General features: G+C 40.4%; 3 protein-coding genes and 1 long non-coding RNA gene across 8 annotated transcripts; 3 read left to right on the top strand and 1 right to left on the bottom strand.

Annotated features, from left to right (window-relative positions):
• The first annotated feature begins 29 nt into the window (after positions 1-29).
• On the top strand, positions 30-9,868 carry LOC144204195 (TRAF3-interacting protein 1-like). 3 transcript variants are annotated; one of them, XM_077728008.1, is made up of 17 exons: positions 30-261; positions 1,120-1,188; positions 1,424-1,585; positions 1,832-1,960; positions 2,039-2,425; positions 2,504-2,560; positions 2,679-2,699; positions 2,889-2,912; positions 3,087-3,171; positions 3,278-3,298; positions 3,376-3,430; positions 3,527-3,616; positions 3,724-3,841; positions 3,932-3,968; positions 4,059-4,135; positions 7,961-8,178; positions 8,290-9,868. In XM_077728008.1, the coding sequence occupies exons 1-17, from the start codon at positions 139-141 to the stop codon at positions 8,456-8,458; spliced, it is 1,842 nt and encodes a 613-aa protein (XP_077584134.1). In that variant the 5' UTR covers positions 30-138; the 3' UTR covers positions 8,459-9,868. The 3 variants fall into 3 exon arrangements, with proteins under 3 accessions (XP_077584134.1, XP_077584135.1, XP_077584136.1); XM_077728009.1 differs by lacking the exon at positions 2,889-2,912; XM_077728010.1 differs by lacking the exons at positions 2,679-2,699; positions 2,889-2,912.
• On the top strand, positions 9,379-12,719 carry asb1 (ankyrin repeat and SOCS box containing 1). The gene is made up of 6 exons (XM_077728011.1): positions 9,379-9,402; positions 10,812-10,945; positions 11,076-11,214; positions 11,325-11,627; positions 11,733-12,115; positions 12,252-12,719. The coding sequence occupies exons 1-6, from the start codon at positions 9,398-9,400 to the stop codon at positions 12,380-12,382; spliced, it is 1,095 nt and encodes a 364-aa protein (XP_077584137.1). The 5' UTR covers positions 9,379-9,397; the 3' UTR covers positions 12,383-12,719.
• Positions 12,720-12,742: 23 nt separating this feature from the next.
• LOC144204197 (peptidyl-prolyl cis-trans isomerase FKBP3-like) lies at positions 12,743-19,674 on the top strand. 3 transcript variants are annotated; one of them, XM_077728015.1, is made up of 7 exons: positions 12,743-12,798; positions 17,660-17,815; positions 18,009-18,096; positions 18,754-18,769; positions 18,874-18,990; positions 19,128-19,180; positions 19,249-19,674. In XM_077728015.1, the coding sequence occupies exons 2-5, from the start codon at positions 17,711-17,713 to the stop codon at positions 18,923-18,925; spliced, it is 261 nt and encodes an 86-aa protein (XP_077584141.1). In that variant the 5' UTR covers positions 12,743-12,798; positions 17,660-17,710; the 3' UTR covers positions 18,926-18,990; positions 19,128-19,180; positions 19,249-19,674. The 3 variants fall into 3 exon arrangements, with proteins under 3 accessions (XP_077584141.1, XP_077584138.1, XP_077584139.1); XM_077728012.1 differs by lacking the exon at positions 12,743-12,798 and adding an exon at positions 17,319-17,432; XM_077728013.1 differs by lacking the exon at positions 12,743-12,798 and adding an exon at positions 17,319-17,432 and having other exon boundaries at positions 18,874-18,986.
• Positions 19,675-19,844: 170 nt separating this feature from the next.
• LOC144204366 (uncharacterized) lies at positions 19,845-21,256 on the bottom strand. Its single transcript, XR_013327880.1, has 4 exons — positions 21,174-21,256; positions 20,452-20,531; positions 20,280-20,380; positions 19,845-20,153 (listed from the first exon to the last, which is right to left on the bottom strand). It is a non-coding gene; the product is annotated as an uncharacterized LOC144204366 (long non-coding RNA).
• Between the last annotated feature and the right edge of the window lie 5,369 nt (positions 21,257-26,625).

The following is a 26,625-nucleotide window of genomic DNA, read 5'->3' on the forward strand; positions in this document are numbered from 1 at the left end:
TAATTGTCCGTAGAATAAGAAACGGAACTTGAATGCGCCTCCCTGAAGTGCGCAAGCGTGTTAGTAAATAAGACGCGCTTGTTTGTTTTGTTTGTTGTTTTATTTCTTATTCATCGCGTTGATGAAAACCCCGCTGCAATGAACGCATCTATTGTTAAAAAGACGCAGGACGCACTGGGAAGGGTGATTAAGAAACCACCGCTTACTGAAAAACTGCTCAGCAAACCACCTTTTCGATACCTGCACGACATCTTCACTGAGGTGAGAATGATGCTGTCCTATTTCTAGTCAAAATCTGACGTTTTGTGACGAATCTGCACATTTGACGCACAACATAGCAGCCAATGAGAAGTAGGTTTACTCGCGATCTTCCGATCGCCCCAGCCGGTTTCCAATTTTAGTCATTTTTAGTCTGCTAGCATGCAATGTTGATGCTGCAAAATACATTTAACTAGTATATAGGGGAGCCCTTTTGGGCTGCTTCCGTGCATCATCGCCGAAAGATCCACTGAGAAATGGTGTTTTGGCTTATGTCGTCCCGTTGCCAATGCCGCCGCGCAAACAATGTTGTTGTCAGGCGGTTGTTGATAAATGCTTTAGGAAAAACAACGAGATCATCTGATTTAAAGCTTGATTACAAATTCACCCTCAGTATCATAAAACATTTCTACTATAGGTACTGGGTAGCGATGATTCAAAAATGTGGTTAAATTTGACAATTTTAGAGCAATTTTAGGGTCTTTTTTGAGGGGTGGGGCACCTTTAACCCTTCATATTACTTTATTATTATAACTACTTTTTGTCATCTGAAAAAAATATAAGCAATTGTTATATTACATTTTTTAATTATCCTTTTAAATACATCTATGAATCAATATAATGCTAATAATCTAATTACAATTGTAATGAATACAAATAGGCACTACTTTTAAATTGTGACAGCCGTGGTGTTCTTCAGACACGTCGTGTTGTATTTCACTATGCGTGCATGTATATTTGATAAACCACAATGTGTCAGCATTCGCAACTATTGTAACAGAGTCTTATTACTCAATTAAATAAGCCACAGGTGTCCAAAAATGACTATTATTCATGTGTTCTTGTTCTTCTGACTTTCAGATCATCAGAACTACTGGTTTCCTGAAGGGGCTGTATAAAGACAATGAACTGAAGTCAGATAATGTGAAGGTAACCTGGCATATCCTGCTATATTTATTACCACAATTCATTTAGGAGTCAAACCTTGTGATGTACTCCATGTCAACCCCACAAATTCAAATGAATTGGACATTATGCGCTGTCAATGGCAGCAGCTTGTGAATGCATGCTGGTTGTATGTCTTAATGTGATACAGTAAGTGTTGACTAGAAACCTAATACAATTCATTGCAATGTGTAACAACTCATCTTTTTTTTTTTTCTAGGACAAAGATACTAAAATCGCTTTTCTTCAAAAAGCCATCGACGTCGTGACGCTTGTCAGCGGCGAGCCTCTTGCTGCAAAGCCGGCACGCATTGTCGCCGGCCACGAGCCTGAAAAGACCAACGAGCTACTGCAGGTTATCGCCAAGTGTTGCCTCAACAAGGTTTGTTCATTATCACCATCTGAAACATCCCATTTGTTAAAAAGTGTGAATTCTGTGGACAAAGTTGAAACTAGTACCTCAGGAAGAACTACAAAGTAATTCAAATGTAGTTCTTTTAATCCATTTATAAAAAAAAATTAAAATAAATCTAAATATTAGATCTAAAATGGTCCGGTCCAAGTGAAATCAAGTTGACGTTAAAGCGGCCCGCGAACCAACCCGAGTCTTATACCCTTGATTCTACAGCTTTCCAGTGAGGAGGCAGTTAAACGAGTACTTTCTGGCGATAAGGTAGATTTGAAAATCAAGCCCACATCTAAGTCTCAAGACAAAGAGAATCGAGAAGGACGTGAACATCAGTCGGCCGAACGAGAGGTAAAAAGAAAATCCATTTCTACTATCTGCGTGTTGTTAAATATTTAATGTCAGCTGACTGACTGTTGACTAAATCAGGAAAAAAAGAGGATCGAACGCAGCGGAAGCAGAGAAGACAAGGACCCGGACCATCCCAGAGAGTCGGAGAGACAGCGTCGCGATGGAGAGAGAGACCACCGCCACGACCGGGAGCGTTCCGGCAAGAACCACCGGCGTGAACGGGACAGGAGCCGTGAACGCGCGCCAGACAAGGATAAAGACAAAAGGAGAGGGAAACACATAGACAAGGAGAAGGATAAAGAGCATGAAAGAGAGCAAGACAATAGTCAAGACAGAACGCGAGGACGGGATTCTCAGCGCGACCCTGAAAGAAGCCGGGACAAGCGGCGAGAACGAGACAGAGAGGCAGAAAGACGCAAAGAGAGTGACGATAAGAATCGAAAACACGAGAGAGAAAGTCACAAGGTTTGTCTGAAAATCAAGAAAACTCTTCATGTAGCCAATAGATGTTTCTTATTGGAGAATAAATGTCTGTGTTTAAAGGAGAGAATATCAGAAGTACCACCAAAAGACACAGAGGAAGAGTCCAGAACAACAGCTGTAAGTTCTTTATACTTTTACACACTATATTCTTCTTAAAAAAAAGTTGATAGTAATCTCTGTTAATTTGTATTAAGAATATTTTTCTTTCTATTTACCCACCTCTTATTCTTGGAAGGAACCAGAGGAGACTGATGAGGTATTCAGTCCGATAGAAGAATGATTATAAGTGTGGGCCTAAATTTTGTAGTGTGGCTGTTTGGTTGTCATAATCTTCTCATCAATTGATGTCTGCTAGTGATAAATAGAATTCAAGTGTAATGTTTAAAATAGCTATATTTTGGAAACTAGTCCTACTTGTCATAAAGTTGTGTTTTTGTGCGAACAGCCTGCAGACAATGTTGAAAACCAGGTAACTTTACCACAAATAATTTGCCTTATCATTAGTCTTTCAGAAAATTATTGACATTTTTTATTACAGTGGGTGAATTTGACCTTTCACAATAATATAAAAAAGCCATTGGTTTTATGTAGATAGTTGGACAGATGGCTCTAGTCTAAATAAATAGAATCCTATTTTCTATAGGCCTCACAAGTTGACAGTACAACAAAAATACCTCGGCCATCTTCTGCCAAAGGACAACGGAGGAAACCTAGAATTGCAGGACATGGTAAGTATGCTTTTACCTCACTAAATATGTCTATTTCATGTTTATTTTGTATTCCTTCATTATTTTTCCCCAACTTTGTGCAAATTTTTATTCTCATTCTCAACAGATGAATCTGACAGTGATGGCGGTAAGTATTCACACTCAATTTGATATAATTTTTGCTCAAACTTGTAAATTAAACACCAGTTTGCTGCCCTTTTGCAGATGCTCAGCTTCCCAAGGACAGCGTGGAAGCAGGCACCACATTTCCAAGTCAAATGTAATGACAACAACTGCTCCTTTTGCTTTTACACAAAATTATTATTTTGCAAACTAGAAAAGAAAGATCAATATCTTCAATTTTATTTTGTATCAGTAAGCGAACCACACGACCCGGCAGCGCTCGTGCGGCTCCTCCTCTAGTCAAGAAACAAGAAAGCTTTGTCGAAGGACCCCATGTTGAAAGGTGACCTGACAGTGTGCTGTTTTCTGTGTTTGTTATTTCTTTTTAATTGTTGGAAACATACTTACAAAATTGCAACACTATTGACTCTGTTATTATCTCTTTTTCAGGCTTTCTAGTGCATTAGTCATTAGGGAGGGAAAGAAGCCATCTGATGATGAAGATGAGGAAGATGAACAGTTTCTTGTGGGTGAGGCTGTCCCTGAACCGGCAAATGCTGATGAGAAGGTCACTAATAAATTAATACACTCACATATTAGCATTATTTGTTGATCTGCATTCAAATAACACATTAATTTGTTTTCTTTTTCCTTACAGGAACCTGCACAAATCCTTTATAGTGACGAACAACATGGTAGTAATGTTATTTTCCTCTTTGTTATTTGCAAGGAATTATTATTTTCTAATTGTCTTTTCATTCTGCTGAATATTTCTGTTAATGCAGGCGGACTCGTGAAAAAAATCCTCGAAACCAAAAAAGATTTTGAGCCTTCATCGTCGTCCTCCATGAAATCAAAAGAGGTACTGTCCAGCGTGCTGGCGTTTCCGTATTTGTCCACAAGAGGGCGCACTTTACCAATCTTGTCAGAGTACTGGGTCTATCAATGAGTTTAATCAGACGTTTGCAAAATGTCTCCAAATGGCAACTGCCTTTGAAATGTACCGTGCAACCCTGGTTATTATCACGCAGAGGAGATGTAAACAAAGTTGGTGTCGAGGTGCAATTACGCTGCCTCCAAACCACAAAAATGTTCCCCTCCAAGTAATGCCGAAGGTCTAATATCCTGACAGGCAAGTGTGGCTTCACGTGGACCACACACGTACGCAACTGATGCACACATTAAGATGTCTGGAGCTAAATATGTTCTGGTCTTTCTCAATACCTTTTACAAAGGTCCAAATACAAAAACACTTCTGCTTTATGTGATAAAATAGTCGCCAACTCGGCATCTCGTTTCATAACGAGTGTTTTTGAGATTTAATCTGCATTGGGAGGAAAATAAAATGCAACATTTCTGTTCAAGTGGTTGGTGGTTGAGTTGTATATTGACTTTTAAGATTTGTTGACCCGTCTAGGTCAGAATTGGGGGACGTTTTCTATATTTCTTAGAGGTATGTGTACCTGACTCCCACTAAAAAGCAACCACCACCAGCCACAAATTATTTTTACAGTTCAAATGAAATAAGGCAGCATATAATGTTAGTTTATTTAGCATTTGTCTTTATGCAATCCATCAACTCTTACTCTATCAGATCAAACTAAATAATAGTCTCCATTTGAACAGAAACCTATCATTCTATGACACACAGTATAGTAACTAGTAGTTTGATTTTTACAAAAAACAATGACCAAGCCCATCAAAATTATGTAAATTGGCATTTGCTATTTGTCACTGTTCAAAAGAGTCATGTGTGGCTCGGGAGCCGCAGGTTGCTGACTCCCAAAGATGTTGAAAACTGTGGGTGTCCTTCATTTTTTTTGTCAGCGTAGTTGTTAGTCGAGCTGCATTTGGACTCTAGCTGTGTTAAAAAGGGATTGTGTATGTTTCTGCATCATTGTCTTGAGTCGCATATGAGCGTCTCGTCAGCAGTATTTCATTGTTGTTGCACACGTGAGAGTTTTGTCTGCTTTGGGTGGTCCTCTCCATTGAAGCGCACTCTCCCTCGTCCCTTCCGAGCCCACCCCTAACTGTTTTGGACTGTCATTCATGGAGAGAGGCCCCCTCGACCATGGCCTCTGATGTCATTGTTATGAAACACATCTCAGGTTCGATGTCAGCCAACAAGGATCGTCATTTCATTTTTATTTAAAATACCACCCCCCTAACCAAATCTATTTCTTTATACCCAAAATTTAAAAAAAAATAGACCTTGTCGGGTTTATGCACTCCTTTTTTCTAATTGAATCTTCTCGGTTTTCAGTGTCAAAACACACATCTCAGACTAGCCAGTGCGGTTTCCAAAGATAGACTGGAACAGGTATGCGCGCTGGTCGGTCGTATTGAGGAGACCCCTCCCATGTCAGCTGCGTATAGAACTAAAATGACTTCCTTCCTGACATGAAAGTACGCAGACGTCAGTTTAATGGAGTCATTTTTCCTGGTGTAATCACGGTAGAGCGTGCCGGTTAAAAAATGTAAATATTGAACTTGCTCATTCCTGGTTTTATGTCGGGTTTGAAATTTCAGACGCCGCAATTCGTCACTGAGTGCTTTGACCTCAGAGCAGAAATGCTGACGTTTGTGTCTGATTAAAATGCAGTTGGGAATTGACATTACTGTAGGTTGTCTCCAACTAATCAAATTCTACTAACACAAGCAGTAAGACATTTCATGTCGTATGTTTGTGGACTCGGCCTGGCCTTGACCCCATTGGGGGCTCTTGTATATTTACCTCATTTAAGATCCTTGTTCTTTTTACGTGCACATAATTTACCTCTCAAAGCTGCTACGTTTTTGTAAGAATTTTCTGCGCTCTTTCCCCCCCGTCTCTGAAATTTGGCTCGATGACGGTTTGTAACATATAAATAAACCCCGTGACTCACAAATGGACGGTTGTTGAGTGAGCGCCACAGAGCGAGAGGAAAAGGGGTTGGAATACTCTGTAGAGTTGTCGAAAAAATAAATATTCTGCTCTGCAACGCTTCATAAACATGGAGGGGCAGAGCACTGGTGTATTTCTGGAGCGCATCAGGAAATTAACCTGACATTCAATTAATCATGTTCATTCTTTGGGTGTTTCAATATCTTATGCTATTGGTATTTGTGGAATTTCACTTCAAGTCAGGAGGAGAATGATAAGGACGTTATATTAAGTGGGACGATTATGGGTCGTCATGAGAAAATGAAAAAAAGGAAATTCCATTCTTTTCCGACTTTTTAGTATAGATGTAAATTAAATTTCCTGATGTCCCCCTTTTAAATAAAAAATTTAATTTTTTAATCATTTTTTTCAGTTTTTAGTTAAGAAATCATTTTGTAAAATCTAAAAATATTTATAAAAAAAAAGCTCAAATAAACGTTGTTTTAGATCCCAAAAAAAACTGAATATATTCAGGGATTTTAATCCATTTGTAAAAAAAAAATAAGTAAATCTAAATAAACCCGAGTCTGACACCCTTAATATAAGGAATGTCTCTTTCAAAGTCACCCTCGAAAGGCAAAGTATTTCCTTTTTCTCACTTATTATGCCAACATTTCCAATGTTAAGTAAATGGAATACAACATGGCACATTTTCCCTATCTGATTTGTAGACATCTATTGTGCACGCCACCCAATGATTAATGTTATACAAGAGAAAGGACTTAAACTTTTCGCAAGTAAAAATGTGAACACCAGACCCTGTATCATGTGCATTGCGCCGACCAAACCGAAATCCTGGAGGAACCGCGATGTTTATGTAGCTGCAGGGTTCTCACCCAGTGCAAAGCCACCCACCTCGACGGTGAACCGCCAGTCCCAAGCTTTTCAACCCTTGAATTCGGAGAACTCCAAAAAAAAAGGATGGCAAACTCACAAGCTTGATGTACTTTCTGCAAACACCGCGACTGAATAGTCAACATTGTTTACCCGTGTGACCTCGCCCTTTTCCCCCCTCCCATCCCCGGGAAGGAAAAGCCGTCGTTTAGCGTCTACCGCCCCGGCCGTGGCAGGTGTCTGCGCCGGCCGGGGTGGACGTGAGCCATGAGTCCAACTTGAAAGGCCCACTAAGTGTGGCGGTTGTTACTCAATACTGTAGTAAAATAACCTCGGTGCCACAGCTTGTTACTAAAATAAACAAGGACTGCGAGTGCAGGTGGGGGATTTGTGTGTGTGTGTGTGTGTGTGTGTGTCTTTGCCTGAATGTGTGTTTATGTCTGCATGGACGTGTGTGTCAGACTTCTTATTCATACACACACGTATAGGCACACTTAGAGATTGTCGAGGCTTTCGGACAAGCCCAGCTGAGCAAACATCCTCGGGTTTGCAGCCAGTTAAGGGAGGTACTACTCCTACTTTTTGTCATCAAGGTCCCCCCACCCCAACCGTTTGACTCCAACCCATCTAGTTTGTAACATTGCAGTCTAACGTTTTTGCTTTGAAATCCTTAACTTTTAAATGAAGCTGTCAGTAAAATTCTATTAATGTTATTATGGTTTTAAAGGAGTTGAATAATACTACAGTACTTAGAATTACTCCTGTTTTTTTTCTATGAAGGAAACTATAACTGATAAGGCCGAGAACAAAGTTGAGATGCACATTCCATAACACTCTCATAAAACATTTCTGTGTCACCATTTCACTCATGTTTTGAATCACTTTTATTCAACAAAATTGACCTCTTATGTCTTTTGCTTCTATATTCAGAAGTTGCTATCAGAAGAAGCCCTGAAGCAAGAGAAGGACTTGGTCTCCAGGGAGGTGGAACGTCTGCGTGCGTCCATCCAGTTGGTGTGTCAGAGCGCGCTACCTTTGGGGAAGATCATGGACTACGTGCAGGAGGACATTGACGCCATGCAAGTGGAGCTCCAAAGTTGGCGTAGGGAGAACAAGGAACATGCACAGGCTTTGTTAGAAGCACAGAAGTAAGAACACACTACATTATCACTCCAAAAAGAAAAATGCTATACTACAATGACTCTTCTTTTGTCTGAATTTCCCATTCCCATTCATTTCAATGTTTCCTGCTTGTACAGAGCGACAGAATGGGCGTTAGAACCTCTTAAAGCAGAACTTTATGAGCTTGACCAAAAGATGAAAGATTGCCAGGACAGCATTTGTGCAAAGAGGTCCAACATACTGCGAAATGAAGAGGAGATTCAGAAGAAGCTTACTGGAATCATCTCCTCCTCTTCCTCGGACTAATGTGAGAAATCTATTCCTCTTAACTCATTTTCTGAACCACTTTATCCTCACAAGGGTTGCGAAGGGTGCTGGAGCCTATCCCAGCTAAGGTGGGGGGACACACCCTGGGTTGATGGCCAACCAATCGCAGGGTCCAAGGGGACAAACAACCATTCACGCTCACACTCATACCTAGGGGCAATTTTAGAGTGTCTAATCAGCCTACCATGCTTGTCTTCGGAATGTGGGAGGAAAGCGGAGTACCCGGAGAAAACCCACGCAAGCCTGAGGAGAACATGCAAACTCCACACAGGTGGACACAAAAAAATCTGTTTGTGGGGCACGGTTGACTTTGCAGTCTTGATAGTGCAAAACTCCAAAATAAGCAATAATGAATGTTTTCTTCCATTTTCAAGATTATTTTTGCCACTATTCCGATCTGGATGAATGTATACTAAGTATAACTGGTCACAAAAAGGCAACTCCATGACCTCCTTCCGTTTATACTCGACATTTATTGGTCTCTCTGGGATATTAAAATACAGCTGAGATGGCACATTTAGATTATTCAGTTTTATTCCAAATATTGTATCACTTCACAAGCTTTTCCTGCAATAGTTCTATTTTGTTCAAGTAGTGTTTGTTTTCAGGCACAGCTGCACTTTTATGTGTAAATAGTGACGTTAGCGATTATTTTATCATTATGATTACAATGTAAGAGTCTATAAACATACTAATTATTGATTATCTGGAGGGATGAATGACAATTTACAGTCAAATTTGGAAAGAAAACCATCTACTCATGAAATTGTGAACATTGTGCACAGCAAAGCAAAAGCTTAAAAGTACAAAGCAAATCAAAGTAAATAGAATCATCAAAACATTAAGACATAAAAGGAGCAAAAACATGATGTTTTATAATTCAAAAGTTTCTAGTGGCGCTACAGATTCCCAATTAGAATGTGGTAAGTTTTCTGCTTTTGAGTTTACCGTTTTTGTGTGAGGTTTTAGGTCTGCTTTTAGCAAAATAAAACAAAAACATCTGCTCCACTTCAGATCACTGTCAGTCATATCTACTGAAATTACTGTCATAGTCTTGTTTTGTGGCTTAGAAATGTTACTATCTGTGTAACTATGCTTCTCATCTATAATAATAGGTTTTTAAAATTAGGTTGAATGTGTGGTAGTTTACCTAAAATGCTGGAATTTAAATGATTGTACTTTAATGTAAAACTAACCACATCAAATAATTTATCACAACTATTAAGTCCGAATTTATTTTATGTTAAGGCAGCAAATATTTCTTCCATAAGTGTATTGTAAAATAACTATGTAGACTGTATATGATGTACATGTAGAGATTGTATCGTAGTCCAGAAAATGTAGTTTTTTTGTAGTGAAGTATAACAATAAATGATTGCCACAAATTTATCCTGGATTAACATTAACATTTACACCCCATGTAGAGACCTAAAACAGCTGCCACCACACACAAAACATACTAAAATGCCACTTTAATTACTTTTTAAAGCCGATCCTAGCATGTAAGTCAAAAGATTCAAGTGGGTGCGCCTCACTGGAGGCACCTGCTCTCAGCTTCATCTTCAACAGGTGGATTGGAACCGCATTGAGCAGCTCAATGGAAGACCATCAGTTTGAAGCCTTTCTAATACCCCCACCCCCAAAAAAAGCTGATTTGACTTTTGAGATCCACAATGGTTGAAGTTGCTAATGAGCGACTACACTTTTCAGCGCAGTAAAGTAGCCCCATAAACCCTTTAAGCTTTTATATTGACCTTGCTTTATGTTTTTAACGTCGGCCTCACTTTGTCTAAATGTAATACAGGGCACCCATTTAAGAAGAAAGGGCCTTTATGGGTTTGATTTTCTGCAGTTTGATCAATAGGGATGTCTATAGCTGTCAATGGCAGTGAAAGGGGTAATCCCAGAATAATCTAGCGGTATAAAAGATATTGTGATACAGATTTGTATTTATTTGTAACATTTTAAAATGTGTTTTGTATACTAAAACATTGAAAAGCAGTGTAGGCTGAATTTAAGCTTCTTGTGCGGGCCATGTTCTTTTTCCTTAGGATTTTTAGGGGTGAGCCAATAAAAACTGAATAGTTGGTGTCCATTGCCATAATTTGGACGCATGTCTTCATGATTGGTTCATTTAATGGTTGATTTACTTTTTTTTATTTTATCTGTAAAGCCCAAACCACAAAACAATTGAGTCTGTTTTAGTGTCCTGTCTCTTTAAATTATCTACCCGGAAGAAACGTGGTTAGCTCACTGACGCGCGTCCGTACCATCAACTTTGTTTGGTTTCATGCCCCTCGCCTCTCCTCGTTGCTCGGATCCCCGTTTCAAGCAGAAGACCCCCACGCCCCTCTGCCGGACCACCAAGCATGGCCGAGCGACCCGATCCCCAAGTGGATGAGCCACCTCGATGCCCTTCTCCTCCACTCATCACCATTTCAGATCTTCCCGTTCCCACGGAGGCAGGTAATTTAGGAGCGCAACATTGAAGGTGTATGAACAACATTGATGAGGATAATAATTGAAGTTCCAATTCAATCGAATGCTTATGAGTCCGTTTCTGATCTCGATTTGGTACTGACTAGTTTCTTTCTAGGTCGCAACCTGAAGGAATGGCTTGAGGAGCAATTTTGCGATAAACATCTGGAGCAGGATGACATGCGCCTGCACAATGCCGCCCACGTGGGTGATCTGGAGACCCTGCAGAACCTGCTAGAGGAGGATGCCTTCCAACAGTAAGCTTCGTTCATTGGATGGAGATGACGATGGCTACACACCTGCCGGGCGTGTTGACCCCTTACCCCCGAAAACACCCACAATTTGCCCTCCCCCTTTTCCCCCCCAGGCGCATCAATGAGAAATTGGTGTGGTGTTGCGGCTGCCTGCCGTGCACCCCCCTACGCATCGCGGCCACGACGGGACACGCCGCCTGCGTGGCTTACCTGATCGCCCGGGGGGCCGAGGTGGAGTCTGTGGACGTCAAAGGCCAGACGGCGCTGTACGTAGCCGTGGTGAACGGCCACCACGACTGTGTGCGCGTTCTCCTGGAGGCCGGGGCCAACCCCAACGGGAGCCGCCACCACCGCAGCACGCCGCTGTACCACGCCGCGCGTGTCGGCCGCCTCGACGTATTGCAGGAACTCATCAGGTTTGCTCAAAAGATGGTCGCCGTTGCCTCTGTTGTCTTTTTTATTTTTATCAAATCTTAACAATACAGTATTGTAGTATATTTCTAAATGATTGCATGTTTCAGTTTTAACGCCGACGTGGACATGGACCACCTACTGGGCCCCCGCCTGTTGCTCAGCGCCCGTACCCTCAACACCTTGGTGGTGTGCCCCTTATACATCAGCGCCGCCTACCACCACCTCCACTGTTTCCGAGCCCTGCTGGAAGCCGGCGCACAGCCCGACTTCAACTACTCCGGGCCCGTTTGCCACGACAGCCTGAGCCGTGGCCTGGCCTCCTGCATGCTGGACGCCGTCCTGAAACACGGATGCGAGGCAACCTTCGTGCAGCTACTGCTAGACCACGGAGCACAAACCCAGTACGTAGCCGTAGATGAGTCGCAGCTGGAAGCTCCCAACCGGAGGAAGCTGGATCCAGAAGCCCTCAGGACCTTCCTGGAAGCTAAGGGTCAGTCAAAACAAGTATAATGCTGTTTTGTTTTTTGCTTGAATGGCATTCATGTTAATACAGGAAAATAAACTGGTAATGAGTGAAGAAAATTGCTGTAATCCTTAAAATAATGGTAAAATGTCTTTGATTTCAGGATGCCCTCGCAGGTTAACCCACGTGTGTCGTGTGGCCATCCGCAGAGCGATGGGCAAAAAGCGTCTGCGCCACATACCGACGCTGCCGCTTCCCGAAGCCATCAAGAACTTTTTGCTTCACCGGAACTGAGATGACAAGAGATTCTGCCTCTGTTGGATAAAGTATCACAATGCATATGTTTTATGTATGTATACTGCCTATTTATTTTAGTCAGTTGTTGTTCCATGTACATGTTATACATTTGAACTAAATGGTTTTAGTGCAATTATTGTTGGGGAATATTATATGTGAACAGGAAAAAATGACCATAGAGATATTCAGTGCTAATGTAATACTATGCTTTAAAAAGTGCATAATAGGCACAAATATGCCGCTCCCTCTTTGTATGTTCACTGAATGGCTATGGAACAGACTTTTATTTGTATGTGTCATTTATTTATATTCACTAAAAGCTGTAATAATGGGATGTTCTCTCTTTCTAGTCATTATCTAAATTGATTGGGCTGGCTTTTGGCATCACCAGGATGCGAAGAAATTCTCCCCAAGTAAGTTAAACCTGTTTTTGTTTTAGTCTTTTCTATCTCTAATTGACAAATGTTAAGCTTACATAACATTTTAATAGGAATTTTTTGATGACTATCGAAGAAAAAACAACTTCATCAGCCATCTGAATAGTAGTAGAATTACTAAATACTTTGCGGTTTATTTTTCTGAGGTCTCTAGATGGCACTGTCCTCCTTTCAAGGATGCCAGCATCACTTGACAGTGCGTCTCTTTCTTCTTTTGTTTTCTTTCCGTCTCCATCAGTTTGCATCTCGTTTTTTTTTTTTTTAAGGACACAATTTCAAGACTTATTTAGGCCGCCCAGACACAAAACAGAATCAGCAACTCTGCTCGAGCACGCAGTGGATGAAACCGCCGTCTTCCTGTGGGAAGGCTTCACTTTCAAACACATTTCATGACGCTGCTTGATGTGGAATTGTCCATTACCGTTAAATTAGAGGGCTATGTCAAAGGAAATTTAGGGATCCAATTGTGAAAAAGTCAATCCTTTTGTGCAAGAAAAAACTTTTCATGTCCATTCCCTCTGAGGAAGTAGCACAAGCCAAGGAAGAATCCACAGACTGTGATTCATCATTAAGGAGACAGTTCTTCCTTTAGTGGTTACAGTGAATCCAAAACACCTCACGTCCCAAGAACCAATGCGACACCAGATTTGGATTGAATATCTTCATATACATTTAACCCTCTAAAAGGGATTAAAAAAATATGCGTTGCAACCAAAAACTAGACATTCAAAAGCAAATATTTCTTAGTATATTATTTTAATTCATATAGATATACTATAATCAATATTTATTGTTTTGTTACCTTTTAAGTCTCTTGCTGCCATTGACACCAATACATGTCCAGTCCATTTCATGCAAATTAAAATGGACATCTTGCACTGAAAGAGTTAACGTCGCCTTGCAAAATTGAGCTGTCCTTTTGAGCTTACACACGTTACCTTTCAGAAATTGCCTTGTCCTTTCATTCACATGATCTCATTCCAAAGATATTCCCGGAACTCGCCGTCCCGTCCCCCCAAATGACAGCATCCCCAGAACACTATGGCCATCTGACTCTAAAAATCTTTTAACTTTTTTTTAAAAATCTAATTAGCACCTATAACATAGGTTATATTAGCTCGACTTCACAAATGGCATGCTGATTAAAAACCTGAAAGCGGCTTAATGAGACTTAATTTGACTGTTTTCCAAAGGAGCTAGTAATACAGAAATGTGGCAGGAAGGATGTGAAGTGATTGCCTCTGTAATTACTCTTGCCGTCTGTTACGAGACGCTTACATTTAATTGGTTCCCTCTCATTTGACTGATGTTTTAGTTATTGTGTACGCAATAAAGCTTGTCCGGTGCGACCATTCGGCTGGAACCAGTAACCCTGCTTTCCAAACATGGAGAAAAGTGTTGGAAAACAGCTGCAGACAGACAGAGTTTGACCTTTTTAACAAGTGCCATATCAACTGGTGTCAATGTTAGGCACATTAGAAGTAATGATCAGCTTTGATGAATGAGTCAGGCTTGTGGGGTTGGAAAAACAAAACCCGGAATCACTATTGCACCATTTTGATACTGCAGTACTCACAATCTGGCTGTTGAATCGAAATGTGGCATTATTTGGAGTGCCTGCAAATATCCCAAAGTCGCCAAAAATCAGATTTATGGATGGTTTACAGTCCATCTTTTGCAGACTGTCTAATTTTTATGCATTGTTTGGGGTTGTTGCTCATTTCTATCTTTAAAAAATGGAACCATTATATACTGATGCAATTACAAATGCAATTAGCTCAGCATCCTTTCCAATCCACATTAAAAATATACAACTGCGCATTGGGACCGCCTTATTGCACTTAATATGATGCATGTCGGTCCCTCTCTTTTAGTGATCAAATAGTATTTTCAAATGTTTGGTCTCGTGGGGCGGGGGGGCTACAATTTTCCATGCCCACAGGTTTGCTCTCTGGTGTGGGATTCCCAAGCCCTGTGGAAAGCGCACTTGACAACATTCCCACAGTGGCGGCCACCGGATGACTTTCCTCCACTTCTTTTCTCGGATGTTAAACTGGGATTTTGGCTTGGCCTTGTTGTTTTCAGCGGTTTGGGAAAGTGCCCAATGCTTCCGTGTTCTTTTTTTGTCGGGGGGCAAGGATGTGAAGAAGGAAGAACCCCCTCCCCAACCCAAGAGAGCCTGAGATTTTCTCACTCCACAGTGCATGGAAGCCCCACCAAGCAACCCCCAACCCAGGGATCTTCTTGGTGGCGGAAAATCCTTCCCTTATGGAAGTCCGCGGAAGCAATTAAACATGGGCAGTTGGCTGTAATGGACATTGTCATGATGTCATCAAGTAATCCCTTGACTGGCCAACCAGAAGTTGCAGCCAAGCAAGTACTGGATGGGCTTGATTTTCTTGCTCTGGATATGAATAAAGTCTCATTCAGTATATTTAAAAGAATACATGTAAACATCATTTTTCACAGTAGGGATTGTTTACGTCTCTGTCACTGCTGCATGTTTAAAGAAAAAATAGGTACTAAGAGCTAAGACGTTTAGTCATAGAGTAGTCGTTTGCAACCCAGATGTTGAGGGTTGAGTTCCCTTCCCTGGTGACCTTGTCTAAGTTTCCTTGAGCAAGATACTGAGCCCCCCATTACTCTCAGAGCCTGTCATCATTAGGTATAAATGATGATATAGTGTCAAAGTGCTTTGAGTGCCTTTTAGGTAGAAATGTTAAGTCCATTTACCTTTGGTGAAGAAATCTTCAATACTGACAAATTAAAGTGTGAAGTGAATACTTTGCACTTGTTGGGGTCAGCATTCTCTCTTTTCTTCACTATATATATGCAGTAAAAGTTGCTAACTTGATCTTTACAGACATCTCCAAGCCCACCAGGTGTCATAGAAAGATCCAAGTGGTCACAAGGGAAGCGTAAATAGATTTTAAACATGGGCCCCCGAGCATGGGAATAGGGGCAATGATGAATGGATGAAAAATATGGCTTGTTCTGGAGCACCTCCTAAAATCACGGGTCTTAAGAGGTACACCTTTCTTCATGAAGCATTTAATCTGGGACAAAGTCAGGTTCCTGTTCTTGAATTCTAAGGAGGAGCACCAGTTTCCCTCTGATGCTTTTTTTAATGCATATGTATGTGTGTCTTGCGCGTGTGAGCTTTACGATCTCTCCGAAGGCATCACATGCATTAGATTAGATTTATGCCCCCGCAGTTATGTTTAGTACATCTCAGCGGCCGACGCCCACTCAGGATATCGCCCACCTCAACTGCAGCAATGGCTGGAAATGACAGAGGACCCCTATCTAGCTAGACCACGAGTCGAGAAGATCCATTTAAAGGAGTTTGTGACATGAATAAATCAGCAGAGTCTAGATAGACTGCTGGGAGCTCCTGCTTACAGGTAGCAATTAGCTTCACTGATCTCTTTAATCAGCCGTTGAGAATGGAGGCCACCCCACGCCTCCTCTCTTATTTTCTCACCCACTGATGGAAGGATGCGTATCGGATGTTTGTGTAATGCAGCAGGTGGACTGGTCTTAAAGTACTAGAACTATCATACTTATTTATTTATACATAGTTGTATACAGAAATTAAAGCGGATCTTGTGTTTCTTGAATGTTATGCAACAATCCAATTGAATTGTGTTTGGGTAGAAACTCTTTGGACAAACGTGTTTTAGATTAGCAAATGTAGTCAATGTTTCCTGGGAAACGTCGTAGCGTAACTAATCATTTAAACATGAGAAGATGAAAGGAAATTTGTGGCTAACTGCGCACCAGTAAATCCGACAGAAACAATAGGACTACATTTTTAACAAAGCTGTTTATTTGCACGTGATATTGTGCAGATGGGTCGTGATGAGTCACCCACTAGAAATGCAAAAAGCACGCCACTTTGGGCGTAAATGCTAATAAACACGGTTCAGTAAAGGCGAGTTCCTCCGCACGCTTTTCACGCGCTGCAAACCGGTTGGAATGTACTGTACGTTGCAGGCAAATTCCTTTACATTTCCATGACAGCAGGTTCAAATTTATATGTATTTGCTTCTGTATCGACCATACGGTGTTGAGATGTGACTACACTATTTAATGTTTTTTTGGATCCCATCCCAAAGTTATGTTTTTGTTCAGCACATCCATCATAGAAATTGATAAAACTGCCCATATAACAGTGATGAACAGCCATGGCCTGCAAGTCCTCTGCTGGCCAAAAAATATCTGAATCACAGTTATTTTGTCCATGAATACTTATAAAATAATTCCAAATTGTCTGTCAGCTTTCATTGCTTTTGCCTTGGTTGCACTGCTTCCAGATGTGGGTTTTCATATTTAGCATTTAACCAATTTCAGCCATAATTAATTGCCAGGGTCAGAAATATACATGGGGGGACTTCAGTCAGTTTTTCAGGCGCTGCAGCTTTAAATAAGCGTCGATAATACTTTTGCTTTAACCAATCAGATTTCGAGTTGACGACACCGACGCTCCTTGATGGCGTAGAGATACGTCATTGGCTAGTGATAGGAACAGCCAGAGCTAACAAACTACATCTGTAGCGAGCTGAACAAGCAAATGCACGTATTCCTAAATAATACTTAAATTGTATGAGGTTAGTATTGATGCTTTTTTATTATCGATGCTGTGTTGCAACTGTAGCTGCATTAAATGTTTTATAGCCATAAAATACTTATTGAGGGTTAGATTGATTCAGACGTTGCAATACTAAAGCCTAAATATGACAAGCGCAAGATACTAAATTGTTTTCATAATATCCTGTATTAATTTAATACGTGTTTTTATGAAAACAATGTCTTTTTGTGTTTCTATTTTTAACAGGCATGACCGAGGTCACAGTTCGAAGGACCCCCCTTGTCTTCAAAATGGCGGATGAGCCCGGAGTCTTTACGGCAGTGTACTGCAGAGCTGCTCAAAAGTGACGATTTACCGAAGAAAGACCCGATTAAGTTCTTCCAGAACAATGCAGCACATTCGGTACTTTGTCATTTTGGGTTTTCGAAGCCCCAGTTCTCATTTTAAGACTGAATTTTGACGGGAGCATGCATACTACGTTGGCGTGATGTGGCACACGTGGATGGAGACAACAAAATGTTTGCAAACAATTCGTCTACATTGCGTTACCTATTACTTTCTATGTTTAACAAGAAATCATTCCTTTGTGTTTCAGTTCCTCAACGAGCACAGACTGCTGGAAAACATCGAAAATGTGGCCGTAACGACCAAAAAGGAGCAACTTGTCGGAGCCATCACCAGCGGTTTGTCATTGAGTCTTTTTCTTTTTTAACTTTGTTTTCTCGATCAGCGTAATAATTAAACATCAGCGTTCAGTATTCACGGCTTTGCTCAATTAGCTTGTTTTTCATTTATACATTCAAATTTTGAATGACCACTAACAATTTTGGAGTTGATTTTTAATAGCAAGAACTTGTGTGGATAATTCACCCACAAGTGACATCAGTGGGGTTGTAAGGAATATACTTATAGAATGTATACCTTACCCCTGGGCTTATTTTCCCTTCACTTTCTTAAAGAAAGACCTCAGGGGATAGACCTCATTTTTAGCTTTGAATATAGGTTTGACAAAATCTGTGAGATTCATTCAACAATAGCACGGTCATTTTTGACTTGTTTAAGCAAGGTGAAATAACTTTTTCCCCCAGTGTAAGAGAAAAAACGAAAGTGCTTTGGGATATTAAAAAAAACAATGATTGGAAGAACTCATCTAGGATTAAATGACAGGGAAGTGAATGCAGGTCATTTGTGCTTCAAAATGGTTAAAGAATCACACTGGTGATTTTGGTGGTTTAAAGCCATTGTGAAATTGATAAGTCGAGGCAGAAGTAGGATAAATGTCTCATGTTATTATATTCCATGTAATGTGTACTAAAACTACTCTTTTGTATCTTCTCCAGGGTTCACCCGAGAAAGGTGACAAGACAAACTTCTCCAACTCTCGAGGGCCCCTGTCTAGTATGTTTTCCATATCTCCCACCACTGAATCATATGATCAAAATCCTGATTATTTGATGTAGGTGGATGACATGGAAAATAGGCTGGATAAGGGCTTTTGAGTACTGCAGTTAAAGATTTCCAGATCATTTTTGGTCTCTCCGTCACAGCAGTGGACTTAATGAACATCAAACTGGCAGGTATGAATGCTTAATATTTCCAGGTTTTTTTCCCCCTCTTGTGGCACAAAAACCTGGTTATAAAAAGTTTATTTTTTTTTTTTTAAATATTTTAATGCTGGACTTATACTATTGTATCTGTACTTTTTTTTATCCAGAATTCATCATTGCAGTGGGATGGTAACATGGCAACAAACAACTGACAGGAAAGGTATGATTTTCAATTTTATTTTAATGTTTGACTTATACTATTGTATCTTAACTTTTTTTTTCTTCCAGGATTCACTGATGGACATCTCAAGTCTTCATTACATTTTTGAAAAAAAATAAATGATTTGAAGTGAATATATGTCTTGTTCCTCACAAAATGCTAATAACATTTTATTTTATCAACAGAAAACAATTCATAAATAGTACATAAAACACTTAGTCATTTTTTTGAAAAGTAGCCAGCGTTTTCCTCCAACTGCAGACAAAACACTTAGAAAAAAAAATTCATTATATTTTTGGACATAGGCAAAAAAACCAAAAAAATTCATGGAATATATATTTATTTTTGGACATTGGCAAAAAAACAGGACACTTGTAATAAGAAATAAAGGAAAATTACAATAAAAAAGGGTGTTTTTTTTGAATAAGTATAAAAAAAGAAAAAAAAAACACAGAATTGTCAGGGTGTTTTCTTCTGTGTTTTTTTTTTTCTTTTTAACTACATAAACAAATACTTATAAAAACCACTGTTCCAAAATCTACTTTAGCCAACATTTGTTGGCTAAAGTAGATTTTGAAGCAGTAGTTTAAGTGCTCTAAAATTCACTTTAGCCAACATTAAATATTGACTGAAGTGAATTTTGGAGCACTTAAACTACAGCTTCAAAATTTACTTTGGCCAATATTTAACATTAAATATTGACTAAAGTAGATCTTGGAGCAGTAGTGTTTTTTAAAGTTTGCATTAGAAATTTCATTTGTTGACAAAAACTACTGCTCCAGTATCTACTTTAGATATTGGAGTAATAATTTTTATGTTAACATTAAATGAAATTTCTAATGCAAACTTCAAAAATAAGATCCTTCTTCCATTGGGGGTCTTGCTTCTCACTTTCCCAGCACGAGTCAGAGAGCTGTGTTGGGGGTCTTGCGTCTCACTTTCCCAGCACGAGTCAGAGAGCTGTGGACTTTACCTATAAGAGAAGGGGAAGTTCAGTGAAATCTCACCATGACAATATAAGTCATAAAATAGATCAGATATCACATTGAGTTACACAAGATTATGTTGTATATAATTTGACAATAAACAAATACATTACCCTGCTAGAATTCAGAGACGCCACATGATGCAAGAAAAGCATCACCGTCAAGCGGGCAACCTGTGAGGAAGATCACCTGACCCTCCAGTCTGGACGTGTACCTGTTGCATACAAAAAGATTATCATAAATAAAGCCTGAATATTCAACAAATAGGCTAAGGTGGACTTTTACCTTGACCTGGCCCAGTCTCCTTTCTTCTAACTTCAAGGTTGAAAGTGTCCTCACAGCACAGGAGGAGCTGCATGTAGATGCTAAACAAGGAAACATTGATTTGACAAAGCTATTAGGGTGTTGCCAAACAATTATTAAAGGAATGAGAAATATTACAAGAAATGTATTAAACAATAAAGAAAAAGAATGAGTGCTCTGTTATTTTCCCTTTTCCAGACAAGGCAATTAAATATACATACTGACGTTAACAGCTGGGAGAAAGTTGGCTTAATATTTTTTTGTGAAAGTAGAACAATGACAAATTAGAAAGGCTATTTAGAACGCGCAGTGAAAAAAATAGCATTACATACAACAAACAAGGAACTAAATCGTGCCTATGGATGTCATTTTTGAGGCAGCCTTTACCTAGTAAAATTCAATTGATGTCTCGGCTAGGTTTGATTAACTTAAGTCTTTCTACACGACTGAATAAGGGAGAGAAAACGGATAAAATACTTGAAGTCAAATGGGGCGCGTCGGCGTGACGCTAATGCTAAGCTAAATAGTCACATACGGCACACAACCGGTGAGGAAAACGAGCCCAAACTTAAATTGTCGACGGTGTGTTCGGCCTGACATTAAACTGAGAGAATTGTTGGCGTTTTGGCTCAATAGATTCCTAATAAAATCTCCCGGTAGCGTGATAAAAATGGACTTCGGCTCGCAAATTCCTCTAGCCTTACTTCGTGCTCGTCGTCAGCCATCATTGTGAATACTGTCGTAAAGGACGAGCGACTGCGCATGGGCCCAATTTACGCACCGCGTCATAATAGGCGTAGCCGCGCCCACATGATCTCGCCATATTGAACGGGGAAAAGATAGTGGTTTGCTTACCGTGCTCCACCAGGTGGTTTGTTTTTCTAACGCAATGTGTCTATGTATTGATTGCCATATTGAATGTGGAAAAGATAGTTGTTTGTTTCCCGTACTCCACGAGGTGGTTTGTTTTTCTAATACAATGTGTCTATGTTTTGATTGCCATATTGAATGTGGAAAAGATAGTGGTTTGTTTCCCGTACTCCACGAGGTGGTTTGTTTTTCTAATACAATGTGTCTATGTTTTGATTGCCATATTGAATGTGGAAAAGATAGTGGTTTGCTTACCGTGCTACACCAGGTAGTTTGTCCTCCCAACGCAAGGTGTCTATGTTTTGACTATGACGCTTCCGCATGACGTAGTCGTAACTTTTGCGGTCCTGATGCAATAAAACAGTGCGTTAGTACACTCAAATATTGAGTCACATATTTTACATCAACTCATCTTTATTCCAGGCCACCTGACTCCATTAAAAATGACATAACAACTGGGAACTACACAACTAAACATAGACTGGTTTATAAGGTTACCATATTATTCTAACTCTTAAGAATAAAGATTTAAAAAAAACATGTAGCACAGAAGAATTATATGGACTGTTTTTTTTCTTTTTTTCTTTCTTTTTTTATGTTATCCAAGACCCCAGAACAAACACCATGCCTTGCACTAACTAACTAGGGTTGTTTTTTATCAAAAACCATAGATATTCTGAAAAATTATAGGGGAAGTGGTTAACAGGTTTCAAACTTAACCATTCAAGATTTACTTCAAATCACAATGCATTTTTTTTAGCCTTACTACCTGAAATCAATCCACAAAATTATAGAAAATACACACCCAACCACTGGTGGCCCGGTGGAGCGAGTGGTTAGCACGTTGGCCTCACAGCTCTGGGGTCCTGGGTTCAAATCCAGGACACATCTACTTATGCAGAGTTTACATGTTCTCCCGAGGCCTTTGTGGGTCTCCTCCGGGTACTCTGGTTTCCTCCCACATTGCAAAAATATGCATGGTAGGCTGATTGGACACTAAAGCAATTCAGAAAATGAGGTCAGGTGAGACAAACACAACACAAGAAGGTTAAATCTGAAATTGAAACCATTGAACTTTAAGACCGACATGCAAACCACTATTTTAGCAGTTGATGCAGTGAATTTGGATGTTGATGAAACCCATGAAGATGTTCCTCTCACCTGTGTAGCACCTCACCCACGGTTGCAGCATCTACCCAAGTGTGTCCCACTCCTCTCCGTGTCTTTTTCTAATTCAAAGCATCTTGCAGGGATGAGCGTAGGATGTGACCGCGGGAAATAAAAGAATCATAACAGGAGGATCAAAGAGGTCCCAAAATCGGTTCCTTCTGGACACGGAGGCTCTGGCGTAAAACAAAAGCAGTCAAAAGCCAAGAAAGACGCAGTGAACAACAGCGAGAGAAGGATAAAAGGAGGGGGAAAATCAAGTCCTGAACTCTGCACATCATGAAGCGGCTCATCCGCAGCACGTGCGGCCGCTTGATTTACACGCGGCTTGGCCATTCCACTTTCAAAAGAAGTTCACCTCCACCTGCTTCCCGCCAGTGTAATGGTGCAGCTGCGTCGGGTCCATAATTCTGTCCTGTCAGTGTGCACTTTGTGTTCTAATTTACCGTAACGCTCCATGTCAGTGTCTTCTTTTTTGGACTATTACAAGACGGTACACAACTAGCAGATGGTCGAGCTTCAGACATTTTTGCAACAAATTTTGTGTAGATTAGTAAATCCAGTCGAGGAATTTATGATCAAGGACTATATAAACCTTGGATTTAAATCAAAGTGACAAACTTGCTATTCAATGCCAGGCCTTATGGACTTCAATAACTTGTTCATGGTGTCACACACAATAAAATCCATTAAATGATCAGTAAAATACGTGAGCGTGCCATTTTGAACTGTTCAGATTGTATGAATGTATAGTTTTTTTTTGGATGTTCGGATGCATAAAACAAAGAACAAAGTCTAGAGGCGATTTTCAAAGATCGCATGGGCCACCCTTGAACAATACGCAATGTTACGAAACACTTCAAAGAATAGCAAGTTTAACACAAAAACCATAACATGAGAAATGTTCGCTGCCCCAGACCGCACGTTTCTCTGGAGAAATCCAATTTGAATTCCCCAAAGTAATATAATAAGCATCTCTCGTGAGGAAAACATATTCCAGATCTGAGTGAGTTTGATGTTTGTATTCAGAGCTGTTAGCGTTGAGTGAAGGTGCCAAAAGTTCTTAGGCTTGTCACTGCGGATGCAATTTGAGGACAGCGAGGTGTTTACTGTGTAAATCAACGTCTCCTTTGACTCTTTCTCTGAAACAAAGAAGTTGTTGTGTGACAATTTAGAGGAAGTGGTCTCAGTCAGGCAATAGGGCCTTTGAGATCACCACAAAAGAACATAGCAGCTGAGTAAGTCCATAACTCATCCACATAAACAAACTCCCATGTCTGTAAATGAGAACCAACTCACCCCCAAGGGTGAAACTCGAATTTTCGTGGTCTAGGGGAAGACAAACAACATTGCCGACAGGAAAGGATGACACATTTCTACGAAATACGACACAGGCGACTTAAAAAACACTAACCCGATTTTTCTACTCTAATTCTATTATCCTTTTTTGTCAATTTAAACTTCAGTGCATGTCAGAAGTAGGAGAGATTGAGTAGGGTAGAGAACCTCATGGAGAAATGAATGCTGTGTCCCAATGTCCCCAGTTCTGGGACAAAAGATAGCTGGCGTATCGGGACGTGGAAAATAAGCCTGTCGTACACATTGAAGAAGTCTCCATGCAACTGTAGGAGAATCTAAGCAAGGAAGATGACCTTTAAAACCTCCAGACTACTAAGGGACTGTGTTGTAACCTCAGTCTCAGTCTTCAGAAGGTCCCCATCTTGTGGACTTCCTGTGTATGGCTCCAGTTTCTTACCTCGGTCTACAATGTCTTGTGTGTCTTGCGTCTGTCTTGCTACGTCCACCAAGAAATTTCCTGAATACGGGATGAAAAAAATAATTAAAATCACAATATAGGTATTAATACATCTGAAAATGACATGCCGTGTTCAGGCCCTATTTAAAATCATGTGATCAAATCTCTTGTATCATCAAGTTTATTAAATGACATAAATGAGCATCAATTAACTAAGGCTTCTGGTTTCTGAATTCCACGTTTCTGAACACCCCCACCCCATTTTTCATCTAAAGTTGTCAAGGTATTGTTTGACGGCTGCTGCGGACCTCACAGACTGTGCTTTTAACAAGTGAGAAAGACACAGAGGCCTTAGGAAAACCTCGCTTAAGGTCACCCATGGCAGCTGGCACGCAAGGCGGCCTACAATAATACACAGTCCCCACCTCTTGACGGCCATCAGTACACACTCGTACAGTCACGGCACGGCAATGGCGCATGCTTGCGCTGACATCTCCAGACAGTGAAAAATAAACGGAAAGAAGGAGGGAAAAGAAGAGGCGTAATGAATTCCAGCGTTGTGAGCGAAAGGAAAGCCCGAGCTTCGCCATCGTACACAACAACGAACGCCGACGTGGAGTATTCATGTCATAAAGTCCAGATCGGACTATGTTTCCACTGGAGAGAAGCGTGAAAGCAGCGGTCATTAAAATACCTTTGAGAATACGGGATGCTTATCAAATAATATGAACCAGATTGCGCCACTCGGGATTTGGGTGCTGAAGATACGGCTACTTCTTTTTTAAAAGTACGCTTTGATGTCTGGATTGCAAAACCTGTTCATGGGAAATTGAAAAAAAATGGTCTATTGTGACCTGACTGGCGTTTTTTTTTTTTACCCGTTGGATGATATGAGTTTAGCAAGGTTTAGTATTAGTGATAATGGCTGAAGGAAAGTTGATTCAGTGTTGTTGTAGCGCTTGATTAGACCTCAAGAAGATGGCAGCGCTCTGTAAAAACACCAATCATCATTTCCTCATAATAAACTAAGGGAGACGTGTAGTCAAGAGAAGAAATATTTTCCATCACGCTCTTTTCTTTTTCCACACTAAGCTGTCTTAACAACAGAAAAGCAGGGCATCCATTTAAAAAAGACGGAATCCAAGGTCATTCAATTCTTCCTGGAGTAAAAATATTATCATTTTCTTTCTTTGACTTTTCTAATTTGGAATTGTTGTTTTATTGGAAGCATGAAACAGTGAGTGATATTAAACAGACACCATTTTTTTTCCATTTAAAGAGTTGACGCATTAATTTGTACTGTTGTGTAATATTCGGGATATTTGGACCACACTGGAATCATGATTTAACATTTTCCACATCTGTAAAATGACTTACGGAAGTCTGCTAAGTGGCAGCTATTAAAAAATAACATATTTTGAAGCTGTTAACCATATTTAAATGGACATTTCAAACATTATGTGAGCAATTCATTTGGATGATGCGCCAGCAATATCAATCTCAGCCTTTTTCTTTGTATGTACTTAATATATTATTATACGGTCTACCCCAACAGGATTAAATCCCTGCCAAATATTGATTTTAACTCATTGTTCCAATTCAAATGGGTTGCCTATCAACCTCAATGCCACTAAAACCTCCTCACATTTGTTTATCTCTCAATTATCGCCAAAATTATGGCAAAAACTATTGTTTATGCATTGCCTTCTTAAATTTTCAAGGCCCTTTTCTCTCCAGAAAGTCCAAAAAGCAACGGGCTGACACGGCTGTCTGTCTTTACCATTTCCCTCTGATGTTCTCAGTCACCCCGCCCTCAAATTCCTCCAGCATGCCTCATTCCTTTTTGCTGTGAGCCAAGCCGGTTCCCCGGGGGCTCATCTTCAGGAGGAAATTATTTTTCATTGCCACCAAAACACTGCGACTTCGGCCAGCCCGGCCAACTATACGGCCTCCCAAACCTTAGCCACGATTATTCGGGTCACAAGGTCGTACTTCCTCCTTCCCGTTAGCTAGAGCTATTGGGGTCACCTGGAGCTATTGGGGTCACCTGGACCATCACGCGGGCAACACGGTGTTGTATATCATCGTAAAGCTCCTGGATGGACTTCTTCAAAGCCATGGGGTCGTCCAATCCATCTTCACTGAAGCAACTCTTGTCAAGCCTTTAGGACGTTTTTAACCATAATGGCTCTCAAAAGTATTGTTTTGAGTATTAATACCCTTCACTTTAGGGTTCTCTAATGAGACATCCATCCATTTTCGATACGACGTATTCACAAACAGCTGGAGCGGTACCCCGCTGACTTAAGGGTAGGAAAGTAGGCGGGGCTATGGCATGAGCTGGTTTGAAGCACACAAACTGT

This window comes from Stigmatopora nigra, chromosome 11, assembly GCF_051989575.1.
Source record: "Stigmatopora nigra isolate UIUO_SnigA chromosome 11, RoL_Snig_1.1, whole genome shotgun sequence".
Classification (NCBI taxonomy): Eukaryota; Metazoa; Chordata; class Actinopteri; order Syngnathiformes; family Syngnathidae; genus Stigmatopora; species Stigmatopora nigra.

Excerpts from the sequence above, each read along its gene's own strand:
- LOC144204195 (XM_077728008.1), top strand. The coding sequence starts at position 139 with ATGAACGCATCTATTGTTAAAAAGACGCAGGACGCACTGGGAAGGGTG. Across the intron at positions 3,842-3,931 it reads CGGCAAATGCTGATGAGAAG|GAACCTGCACAAATCCTTTA; the intron begins GTCACTAATAAA and ends TTTTCCTTACAG. Across the intron at positions 3,969-4,058 it reads TTATAGTGACGAACAACATG|GCGGACTCGTGAAAAAAATC; the intron begins GTAGTAATGTTA and ends CTGTTAATGCAG.
- asb1 (XM_077728011.1), top strand. Across the intron at positions 10,946-11,075 it reads TCCCGTTCCCACGGAGGCAG|GTCGCAACCTGAAGGAATGG; the intron begins GTAATTTAGGAG and ends GTTTCTTTCTAG. Across the intron at positions 12,116-12,251 it reads GACCTTCCTGGAAGCTAAGG|GATGCCCTCGCAGGTTAACC; the intron begins GTCAGTCAAAAC and ends CTTTGATTTCAG.
- LOC144204197 (XM_077728015.1), top strand. The coding sequence starts at position 17,711 with ATGAGCCCGGAGTCTTTACGGCAGTGTACTGCAGAGCTGCTCAAAAGT. Across the intron at positions 17,816-18,008 it reads AGAACAATGCAGCACATTCG|TTCCTCAACGAGCACAGACT; the intron begins GTACTTTGTCAT and ends TTTGTGTTTCAG.